The following is a 12,872-nucleotide window of genomic DNA, read 5'->3' on the forward strand; positions in this document are numbered from 1 at the left end:
CAGTAAGAGTCATTCCTTGGATTTTTCCTTCCTCCAGTGAGTAGCCCTGGCAAAGCAAGCACATTGTCAGTCAGGTAAATCACAAACAAAAAGTGTTCCTACAAACTAACACTAAATGGTGGTAAATGTTGTTTGAAATATTAAAATCTATTTACTCAAAGCTTTTCTGCAGGATAGAATAACAATTTCTTTGGTTAATTTAAGTCAAACACACGAGAGATGTTGTTAAATCAATGTCTAAAAGTTAAGGAACAAACTACAGACAAAAGACAGTTCCCAAGCACATTAAGCCAGTGAGAGGATTTCCAATTTCCCATATTATTAATTGTATATTAATCTCCTGTTGCCTAGAAACAGACATCTTATTACCATATCAGAAGCTCAGGTAAATTTCATAAGCCTTTTAGATTTTTTTTGTACTATGCATTTGCCATGTTGAACTCCCTTTTTCTCAGGAAACACACAGAGAGTAAGGCCATTCACACAGCAAAAATTACACACAGACACGTTTGTTTAATAAACTTGGGTATTTACTACATGATGGCTGCATCCTTGAGTGGGAGGAAAATGACTAAATATGTTGTCTGTGAAATGGCCCCAAACCCACTTGAAGCAAGAATGGAAGTCCCCATCACAAACAAGGAGTGTGTGGTCTGAGCACCTATTAGTGTCCTCGTTTCTCTGCACACAGGCGCCCCCTACAGGGGAACCAAGGTGGTGTGTTTCTAGACAGCAATCTGGGACAAAAGATGGACTATTAAGGAATGTTTCCCTTGTTTTTCTTCCATTTAAATTGACATTTTGGTTTACTTGATGACTTCAAATCAAATGGGACATAGTTTATATGAGAACAGAAATATTATTTAGCTTCTCTTAAAGTAGATTGACTAAATAAACTAATATTACAGTATAAACAGAACAGCAATGTCGACTTTATCATTTTGGTAATGGAGCAACCACGTTTATAATTTTTTAGGATTAATGATTTTACATATTTGTAAAGATAAATACAAACACAGATGAAAACATTTCTCATGGAAAATTTATATTTTATACATTTTTATTTTATGATTTCTAATCATTTTGTACGGAAGACAAAAATATGATTTTGGCAGATATGAAGACATCATGACACATGCAGAAACCTTGTATTAAGAAACGTACAGTTGTAATTCAGTTTCTTCCAAATCTATTTGCCTTATAACTTTGATCAACATCAGCACAGCTCAAATCAGCCTGCAAGTGTTACTGAGGATTTCATCAGTACTCCAGCATGTGCCCCTCATTGTGCTCCATCTTATCTATAATCCCATAACGGCTGTTGAGGATGTTTCACAGAAAGTATTAAGTGTTTACTCCGACTGATACAATTCAGAAGATTAGCTTCAGCTGTGAGTATCTTCATCCACAGATCAGTGCGAAAAAAATAGCTTTATTTAGAAACAGCAAGAGTCCTGCAGCCTGCAGGATCCAAACCCATTGCCATAGCAACAGGTAGTCAACATTTTCCCACATCTTAATGCTCAGCTCTCGCTCGTTTTTCCTGGCACCCCTTGGCCTTTTAATTTCAGTAAAGAACACGGAGTTTAAATAACAGCAAATGAATACAACATTGAATTTCTGCCAATTAATAGAAGACAAGTCTATAGCAGGCAGCAGAAATGCATCTTTACTTTTTCTGACAACCATAAGATTTCAAAATAAATTGCAGAAAACGTTGCATTTTATTTATGTTTTGCCAAGCTTGATTTCAGAGTGACGGACTCTGTAAGACATTATGATTTAATGGACGATGGTCTCTGTGGTCTTTGCTGAATATGAACAATTTGTTGTTCATATTTAAAACAAATGTTTTCATTTTTCATTCATGACTCAGGTATATATGGATATCATGTGTGTGCATACATTTTAGGCTCAAAATGTATCAATGAAGGGAAAGGCTATTAATTAAAATTCATACTTAAAAATGATTGCCTAAGTTATCAGTCATGCAGACTATTAGGCTTTAATTAAATGTGTTGTGTTCTTTGTCTTAAATGAGTTATTTAAATGCAACTGATTTTATACATGTTAAAAAAATGAGGCAAAACAAACAAATGGGCACTAAAATAACCCAGGTCACGAGGCAGAAAAGATAAATACAGATTTTTACATGTCAATAAAATAAAGAAAAACTGGATGAAACATTCTCACTCTATCTTCTTTTCACTGTCCGATTACTTCATGTTAAACCCAGACACACCCAGACATAAATGGGTTGGGAGGAATTTTCCTCTAAAATGAAGAACAGAAGTTTTTTTTGCCAGTGGGAGGAAGATGAAGATGATTTTTTAAAGTGATCTTTATGGGTCTATTGTGTAAAAAATAAAAACACCCTAAAACTAAGCAAGCAATTATGGAAAACAGAAGAGAAGACCTCTGGCCCAACACCAAGCCTGAAACTCATTGTGTTCTGCAGTTCCAGAGACTTTAGTCATTAGTTCAGGCAATATTTTTGTTTTGGTACCCAAACAAATCTGCTATGATGTGCAAACCATGTCTTCCCAGGACAACATCTGATTTGACAAATAAGCTGAATGACTGAATGTCCCTTCAGCCATCAGTGAGAAAAGTAAAAAGGTTTCATTTCATATGTAACAAAAAAAAAAAAACAAAGTAAGCAAAGTAGTCTTTTCAATTTCAAATCCTGCACATTTTTTTTTTTTGCACCTACATCTATTTCCAAACTCACTCCTGCCAGGCTGTTGAATTGATCCTGTTTGAGACTGAAGAATATCTATTGCTGGACTTGTACCAAAAACAAAACACCATCCTGGAATATTTCAAAAGGGTTGAAAACAAAAGTTGTGAAGCAGTGTGTCTGAGGCCTTGGACACTGTAGGGCAGATTCAGGTCTTACATTCACATTCATTGTTTTACACACAGCAGCCTGCTGCCAAAATATGTGATAAGTAGCGAAACCATCAATGTGCTTTACGTTGGGCTATACCAGTAAATTGTTCAAACGCTGGGACTTGAGTCAATAAATGAAGATATGGCAAACACATGACACAAATATGTTTCTGAGAAAAGTTGGCACACAGCAGAGGCCGACTGGTATCGTAGTTGTCTTACAATTCAAAGTTGTAGAAATGATTTCAGTTTCCTCCAGTCACATGTTGATGTGCCCCTGGTTGCCTATTGAGTTGTGTATTGGTGTATAAACGTGTGCATTTGTGAATGTAAATGGGTGAATGTGCATGTAGTGCAAAGCATTTGAGTGGTCAGTAGGACTGTAAAGGAGCTATATATTTCCAGAACATTTACATGGATTTAATCATGTTTTATATGTAGAGCAAATTCACCTATTCATGATTTGTTTTGCACAGCATATCTAAAGTATTTAAAGAAGATGTAGGTTGAGAAGCTGAAATACCCAGACACAATGCTAAATATGACTAAATATGTCATATTAGCATTGACACACTACTGAATGGTGTTTGGAAAGCAGCCAATCCAAGAGTGCCATTTGTTTTTTTTCTTATGCTGATTGGTTGTGCTCCCAGGAGCAGAGATAAGGAAGTTGATGTTCGCTTCTACAATACTGAAAAAACAGTATCCAAAGTCCGCATTAATGCCTATTACAGTATGTGCTACAGCTATTAAAATGGAGGGAGTCTCTTCTATTTCATGATCTCAGCTATTCGCAGGTGATTGTGGTCTTTAACCCCTGCAGATACCAAGGCTCCACTGTACCAGGATGAAGGGTACAAAAATACATGGGTGGAGAACATTACATTTACAAAAATGTTAGTTTTATTTGTTATGATCTTATACTTAATGATCTCGACATTAAAATTCAATCAGTTTTATACACTCCAAGTGCACCCAAGTGTTTAAAAGCCACATTAATCAAAATGTAGGTTGGACTGTTGTGACTTGCAACAGACCTCAAGCTTTTGTATCCACTGAGCTGACTGCAAACAGAGAGTCTACTTAGTGTAGCAAGAGAATAAATAATGTTATAACCCTTGTTGTTTCTGCAACGATTAATAGCACTTGCTGCTGACTCTCTGGCACTGGCATGTACATTCGGTATATGTGGTATTTTGCTACTGATTTTAAACGTGATCAAAAGTGATCAGAGGGGGTTAGCTTAACAAACTATGTTTGAATTGACACTGGAAAAACTGGAATCCAGTTGCTCTACTTTCACCATTGAAAAAGCGGCTATGCTGGGTTCAACACACTACAACAGGAAGCATGTTCATTTGGAAATTGCCTTCGAGATGACAAAGCTCTTGCAAGCTGTTGTACATCTGACCCAGACCTCTGAGCCGCTTGAGATGAGCAATCATGGAAAACAGTACCATAGAGTCAAATATAAAAGAAAGCATTACAAAAGAAGGGATTGAATCTATGCTTTGTGGGTTATTTTAAAGATGTTCTTTTCCCAAAAGATCTATTTTTTCTTAGTCTATATTCTGTTTAGTGTAGGTGCAGCCTGTTCAGATACCACTGTTGTGTCTCCAGCTGTGGTGTTGCACACATTTCATCCTGCCTCTGTTGCTCATTGCGGCAAAGCTTGCTTTTATGTCTTACTGACTGTTTCACACTCTGACTTGAACAAAGGTAAAAGATCTCAAACAACCTACACAATATGAGCAATGAATAACGCAGAAAGTCTAGAAAAAGCTACATGGCAAACCTTTTATTTTGTGGGTCACGTAACATCTTGACACTGTATTCATGAGCAGTTTCAGGACCAATACATCAGATAAAATGAGTAAGACTTCTAGGAACATAATTTATGACAGGCATAAATTATGAGGCACGCACAGATATAGTCTTTGGGTGGCTAGCAAGGTAATGTCTCTTCCTGTGAGAAAACAAACTAAATACGTTACATGACTTGGTAAAAAGCTTCAATTCGAGGCCGGAGGATGAGTTGTGTGTTTGTATAATGTGTCAACATAACTTCCGTTAGGAATCCTCCGACACGAGCCAGTAGGTAGGAGTCCACGAAGAGGCGGTGGGTGGGTGCAGGGGTGCGATTTCAGCAGGAATACCCACTTGCCCAAGAACCCTTCTCTTTCTTTGTGTGGGTGCGTGCTTCCCTTTGTCAGCAAGAGTTACTCATGCACCTCCTTGAATATCCACCACTTCTCTCTCCCTTGCTTAGCCTGTAAACCCACACCTACGACAATCAGCACCCACGTTCTTCTAATGCAGTTCTCAGAGCATCATTCTCCCTTTTACTTGCAGTCAGGCTAACAGACGGGGAGAGAGAGCATGACAGATGGTGTTCACAGCTCTATTTCTGAGGCTGGACTTGTACTGCCACAGCCACCCCCCACCACCCACCCCCCCTCGCCTATTCCGCTCAAGCCAAGTGCTTATGACTACCTCCTCTTCTTTCTCGCTGTAATCAGCCCATTCATTTGCAGGGTTATTGTGAATTAAGAGTCTGTGTACTGAGAAGAAACCTCGGGGCATGTGGGTTAAACACTGATGATGACAGAGAGAAATTGTGGGACTTTCTTGTAATGATAAAATGACAAAGTGAAGTTTTATTATCATACATTTACAAACACAACATGCTAGTCGAAACTGCCTAAAGATATTCACAACTTCTTCAACTGAAAACGTGGGACTGAATGTCATTTCTCTGTCATGTTACAACCGAGTGCACTCACATGACTCTCTAGTCTTCTCTTCAGCTTCTCATTGTGATATCTGCACACATCCGTACGTTTAACAGTATTTCAGAGGTGTTCAATGATATCCTTGTGGTTCTGCTTAAATTCAAGCCCACAGACACAAAATGCTAAAGAAAACTACCCACTTATGAGAATTGTCACCAGGTTCACAATTTCTTAAGTATAGCTCACCCACTGATGTAGAGTTACAGAAGGGTATAATATTATGACAGGTTTTATTAGAGCTGGTAACAACTAAAGGAGTTTCAAAGTCGACGGCTAGTATGTACCTGCAAAGAGTATGTACGATGTTCCTGACAGCTTCTCAGACTTGTCTGTGGGTATTACGGGTTGCAGTCCCGGAAACGTCAATAATTGTTGGCTATCACACTCCAGGTGGCATAAATTGATGGATTGCGTGCAAATAATTGTGACTAGTGAAAGTATTCACACTCCTGGAACTTTCTGTCCCATCTCGTCACATATTTCGTCACAACTTTAATGTTTGCCATAGGGACTTTTGTGAAAGCCGAACATAACAAATATCATGTATGATGTCGGAATAGGATTTTCAGTTTATATACAGTTTTTATTTGTTTTAATTGTTTTTCTTATTTTTAATGTACTGTTTGTTTTATGGGTCCACAGGTGGAAATTATCATTTTGCTAAATCCACTATATTTAAGACAACACTGTACATTCATAAATGTGCACTGTCACACTTAAATTAAATCCATCCATCCATCCATCCATCCATCCATCCATCCATCCATCCATCCATCCATCCATCCATCCATCCATCCATCCATCCATCCATCCATCCATCCATCCATCCATCCATCCATCCATCCATCCATCCATCCATCCATCCATCCATCCATCCATCCATCCATCCATCAAATTTGTAAAGTACTCTGCTGGGCTCCACTTTATTCGGGCTGCTTTGCATGTGTTTCCACTACTGCTTTTTTCGGCATCTGGCTGGTAAACATGAGTAGGGCTGTTTAGGTACTAGATGGTAAATAACTACAGCCATCTTCTAAATTAATAAATACTGTTCTTCTTCCCACCACATCCACAGCATCCGCAGCATTTGAAATCTCAGAATAATCCCAACTAGGCAAAAAAAAAGCAACATGCACAGCTCTCTCTTCTTCTGTTGTCTCAAAAAATGACGACTCATGTTGCACAGTTATGAAGCGCAACACATATTGTAAGATGTGTGGAGGTGTGGCTCAAAGCCTACACCTCCACGAGGTGTCCCCCCCAGCTGCATGCGTTACAGGGTTCGTGGAAACACAACTTCCAAGAAGAGCGGAGCAAGGCTGGGTGGAGCGGTGCAGCCAAAGTAGAGCCAGCGGAAAGAGGCATTAGAGAACATTAGTTACAAACAGCATCATGAAGACCAAGAAACACAGCAGGCAAGTAAGGGAGAAAGTTGTGTAGAAATCTAAAGCAGGCTTGATTTCTAACACAATATTCCAAGCTTTGAACATCACACAGAGGTCTCTTCTATTGCACGTCTGAAAATGGAAAGACGATGGCAGAACTGTCAAAGCTGCCTGTCTTGACATGAGCACATCTTCCCAATCCCGTTGTCCCTTCATTGGTTCCTTTTGAATCGCATAATGAATTTCAAAATCCCAATGTTTTCCTATAAATGCCTAAGTAGTTTTACTTCTCCATACCTTCCTAATTTACTTCAGCCTAGTCCTCCTTCACAGGCCTTTAGATCAGCCAGGTGCTTTTAGTTGATTTGTCAATATGTGAAAATCACACATTTTATGTGAAACATTTTATATTTAATCGTCATTCTGTATAAATCAGTTTTCACTCTGACATTACAGTTTTTTGGGGGGGAAATTCTTTTGTCAAAAAAGCCAAATTTTGTTGATCATGATTGATTTTTAAAAGCAATAAAAAGGTAAAACATCCAAGGAGGCAAATGCTTTTTATAGGCACCGTATGTTATCTAGACATGGCATTAATGCATAGCTGACAGCTTACTGAAGTTGAGCAATATGTCAGCAGAGAGCACTAGACAATTTCTTAATCTTAGTCAGTTTGCTCAATCTTTATGGAGCCTGTTCAGGTACGTTTGTGTAAAAATGAGAATAAAAATAAGGTAAAAGTTTGGACTCTGGGAATGCTTTTTACAAGTTTATGGGTGTGTTTATGGGAAATGTGTAGCAAGTACGTGTGATGGCAGACACTAGTACTAAAGGCACAGGTTGCTTTAATGCCTCTACTCTAATGCACCTAAAAGTGTTCCATCAGGTTGAGGTCAAGCCTTTGCGCATCCTAATTATTACTTAGATTTGCTGATTATTGATATATCTGCATTCTATGTCTCTGAATTCATTTTGAAAGTACATCGCTCCTAGATTTTTCTCACAAGCTTCATCCATTTTTAAACCCCTGAAAAGGCTCAAAAGGATCTACCCATCTGAGTAGGATAGCGAACTCCGTGGGAGATCAGAGGGGCGTGGTAAAATGGTCTGAACAGGAGGGAGAGAAAATCGGTGGGGGAAGTCACCCTTGATTTGCTTCAATGGATCAACAAATTAACCCACTTAACAATAGCCTGCTGGACTAATGGGCTCACAACAGAAACTCATTTGGCTTTGGTAATGAACCCAAGTTGGAAACATAAACAGTCCAGTTATTAACTCTCCAGTCATCACTGAAATCACTTGACACACCAAACCCACAATCCTTTGGTCGTGCTAATTAGCAGGAAGGGACACCATCACTGGAATCACTCACTTAAGAAAGTAGCTACCAGGTTCATTATCTCAACCATATATTCAGACTAATTTACATACATGCAACACACCTTAACAAAGACTTTGAGCTGGTTTGGCAATCTCATTCTCAGAGAGCAGATTGGACCCAACGGGGCAGAGAAACGACCAAAGTGAGAGCAACCTACTAAGCTAATTTTTTATCTAACTTCGGTGCTGGTCCTTTTAGTGTGTGTGCATGTGTGTGTAAGGGGGTATATGTGCTGATGAGTCTGTACTTTAGTACTGTTGAGGGAAGCCCAAGCCTGAGTTCCCAAGGTAACAGTCTGTTTGAGAGGGGGCTGGCTGACTCATTTGAAGGGAATCCTGGAACCTGAACAAGGCTGCCCACTCGCCCCACCCCCAGCTTCATCAGCACAACAAGCAAACAAGGCGCTGACATGTCCCCAAATAGGGCTTCCCACTAACGGGGGTGGCAGTGGAAAATCCCTGCCTGAGTATGTCGTCGTTGCAACACACACATCTTTACCATGGCTACAGAGGTTTCTGCCTGCAAGACGAGAAATCCACAGAGATTGAAAATAAGATGGTGTGTACAAACACATGCTAGATTTTGATTAACACATACAGGGATGGCAGAGAAGTGAGGGGGCAGGAGAGGAAGTTTAAGCTTATTAAACTGTCGTGACAGAATTAAAATAATATGAGGTGTGAACACTGACACAAAGTAAATGAGCATCAATATCTTGTGGGTGTGTGCATGACGTAGAGGGAGGAGAGAGGGAGAGGAGGACGTGGAAGGAGTAGGTGGACAAGAGAACGAACTCTTTGCCTACTCAATTAATCTAATTATTAAGAAATTAAAGGAAATCAACAGGCGTGTAATTGAGCACTTAAGTGTTTCAAGGTGAGTCTGTTCCCTTGACTTTGAAAGGATGGCGGTGTTGTCGAATCCTTTTGTGAAAGATCCTGACTTTTGGAACTAACTAACAAACCGCTGTATATTTGTTTAATACAGTGGCTCAGAAAAGTAGTCAAACCTTTTTTATAACTTTGTCACATTTTGTCATGTTACAACACAGACTTCAATGGCTGCGTTCAAGATTTAATGTAGAAAAAAAAACAAAACACAAAGTGGCACCTAAGGGTGACGTGAAATAGGATGATACATGGGTTTTTACTTTTTTTTTAAAGGAAAATCTACAAAGTGTAGCCTACATGTGTAGAACCACTTTCTCCTGCTACTATAGCTGCAAGTATTTTGCATTAACTCCTTGCCAACTTCATAAATCTGTGCAATGATTATTTTCCCATTCTTTTTGCAAAATAGCTTAAGCTCCATCCCGTGTGAAAATATTTCTCAAGTGTCAAAGATTTTCAACTTTATATGGATTTGGTCTTTTTATTGAGCTTTTTGGGGGGCCTAGGCCCCACAACATAATGCTGCCACTATCATATGTGACTCAAAGGGCTGTTTGCTTATAATAAGTATCAGTATTGGTTTTCCTCCTTACACGGCGTTTTGAACATGGCCAAATGGTTCAATATGATGGTGCCGCTACTGCAGGCAAGTTCAGTTTTGACTTCGTCTGACCATAGCACTTTCTTCCACATGTTTGCTGTGTGCCTTGCATGACTTGTGGCAAAGTTTAAGTTGTGTTCTTCTGGCCACTTTTCAATAAGGCCAGATTTGTGGAATACACAACTTACATTTCTGTCAACAGAATCATGCAAGTAGTTTACCATGGGCCTCTGCCTGCTTGATGCTCTGTTTGCTCGCCTTGTAAGTTCAGGTGGTTACCTATGTCTTGACAAGGTTTGCAGTAGTGAAATACTCTTTCTTTATTGTGAGGATGATTTGAAAAGTGCTTAGTGGGATGTTAAGTGCTTGAGATTTTGTTTTAATTAAGTCTACTTCATGCTCCTAACTCCGTGGGTACTATTTAGGAATCCTCTTTTCTATTCCAACATGACTGCACACCATTACACAAAGCAAAATAGCTCTAATGCAAACTAACACTAAGTCAACCCTTCTCTTCCAGCATCAGTGTCTGGCCACACAAATGGGCTTCTAAAAAATGTCCTTAAATGCACTCCTAAACAATGTGGATATCTTCTCCAAAAGAGTCCAATCTGCTAAATCTGCATACCAATATCGCACACAACCCTTTGGATTAAGATTGGGATATCATTCAACTGAGATGCAGTTACACGTGTGTGGAGACAATTGAGAGAATACTTTTGGCAGTATGATGTAGACGTATGTTAATCATCCAAAACAAAAGCAACATTTTCTAAAAATAACAGAATACTCAGTTTGGTCTTTTAAACAAAAACTGCACACATACAGGCACCAACCCTGCTGTTAAGTGTAGCTATTCGATTTGCTCCAGTCCAGTTACATCTGCTGATAACTCTATAGTTCATTCAGTGTCTTTAGTCATTAACAACTGAGAGCAGGTACAAAGGGATTTAAGAGGTAGAATTACTGTTTTGAATGGTTGGATGTTTAATTCTTCTATTATAATTGAGGCAGCAGGGAGACAAAGGTTATAGTAACTGCTGGAAACCTGTCCCACTTCACAGAAAGGTTAATGAACCTTACAAGTCCTATGGGAGATGGAGTATGCTGTTAATTTGACAAACGTGGGAAATAAATGCTTTTATGCTTTTATTGACGGTGACCAATAGCGGCCTTTGCTGGAATGAAAGGTTTTAGTCTTTTAGGTGCTTTGCTATGAGGCAAAACAATAACGTGGAATGCATTTGTTGGAAGAAACTAAGTACATAATTGTTTGAATAGCAATTTCAGGCCAAAAAGCATCTTCATTATTAATTCCTACTTTTAGGGAACATATACTGTGCAGCAATGCACAGTAACTTGATTTGTGTTATGAAACGTATGCTTTTGTTCTGAATACATTTGCAGGAATGTTGGATGCTTTAAAAAGCGTTACTTTAAAATCTACATATTTTAGCGTCCCAATTTATGCGCCATTGGTCTGGATTTCATTTTAACAGGTCACAAAATGCATTAAGTACTATCAGCTGGAGTGAATAACATGCGACTCCGTCAGCAGTTTCCACATTTACAAACTGAGCTAAGCGAAACATGGCTGTGGTGCGTTCAGTCAAGGTGTCAGGGACTTGACCACCCATATATGCATTGTGCAAAACGACAGAAGCAAAGATCTGGGCTCAGAAACTTTCATGAAGCCGACTGTTTACAACAGTGTCTTTTATTAACTCCTCCAAATTTCTAGGGAACAAACATTTAATCATTTTATGAATGCATGCACATATGAGATAATCATTCAGCTATTGCAGTTTTAATATGTAATAGTTGATTATTTTTATGACCTCTGTGCATCAATGCTACACCAGGAAAACAAGAAATTAATTTTAAAAAATACAGGTGTCTTTTATGTTGAATAAGGTGTTCAGGTATGCAATTGATGCATTTTTTCACTTCCTCACTGTTCTGAACAGAGCAGTACATATTTTCTCTGGAACAAAAAAAGTGTGAGTACATAACCTTGATCTTAGCAACCTTTCACTGACTTTCTGTCTACGCCAAAGACTAAATATTTGTAGAATAAATTGTTTAATAGAGCAAAAAAACCTGGGTAACACTTTATTTGAAGGGGGGGGTGAATAAGACTGTCATGACACTGTCATAAACATGACATAACACCTGTCATGAACATAAATAAGCCTTCATGAATATTTATGACTGTTGTCATAAAGTGTCATTCGGTAAATGATGGCACTTTTAATACAAAGTTGACATTATTCAAAATGTATTTGTTATGACAACTTGACATTAACCAAGAAATCATTACTGATATAAATTTGTTATAAAAGTATTACTGATTGCACTTTAAAAATTAGGTAACTTTATATTAAAGGTACAGTTTAAACAGTAATGATTTTGTGGTTAATGTCAAGTTGTCATAACAAAGACATTTTGAATAATGTCAACTTTGTATTAAAAGTGTCATAATTTACCGAATGATGCTTTATGACAACAGTCATAAATATTCATGAAGGCTGATTCATGTTCATGAGAGGTGTTATGTCATGTTTATGACAGTGTCATGACAGTCTTATTCACCCCCCTTCAAATAAAGTGTTACCAAAACTTGCAGTAAAATCCCTTTAAATTAGTACTTTATAGTTACATTAATGATGCTGCAAAATATTTGTTATATTTAAAAATTCTAGAAAAATTTCAATTCTTTTTACCACATTCATGCAGCTGTTTTTTTAAAGTTATGCTCCAGATTTTCCATTTCATTTAGATTTTGAGACTTTGACTATGCCACTAATATAAGAATATGCTGTGATCCACTGTAGCCGTGGCAGCACGTTTAGTGTCTTCTAGCTGGAAGGAGAAACTCCATCCCAGTTTCCAGTCTTTCGCAGCATCTAACAGGTTTGCTCTCAGGAT

General features: G+C 38.4%; 1 protein-coding gene across 1 annotated transcript in view; it reads right to left on the bottom strand.

The window, feature by feature from the left end:
- pebp4 (phosphatidylethanolamine binding protein 4) overlaps positions 1–12,872 on the bottom strand; it is a 60,997-nt gene that overhangs the window by 11,425 nt on the left and 36,700 nt on the right. Inside the window, exon 5 of the mRNA XM_008419007.3 lies at positions 1–46. Coding sequence (XP_008417229.2) covers positions 1–46 — 46 coding nt within the window. The remainder of the gene's footprint in view (positions 47–12,872) is intronic.

The sequence above is a fragment of the Poecilia reticulata genome, chromosome 9 (genome assembly GCF_904066995.2).
Source record: "Poecilia reticulata chromosome 9, P_reticulata-male-v2, whole genome shotgun sequence".
NCBI lineage: Eukaryota > Metazoa > Chordata > Actinopteri > Cyprinodontiformes > Poeciliidae > Poecilia > Poecilia reticulata.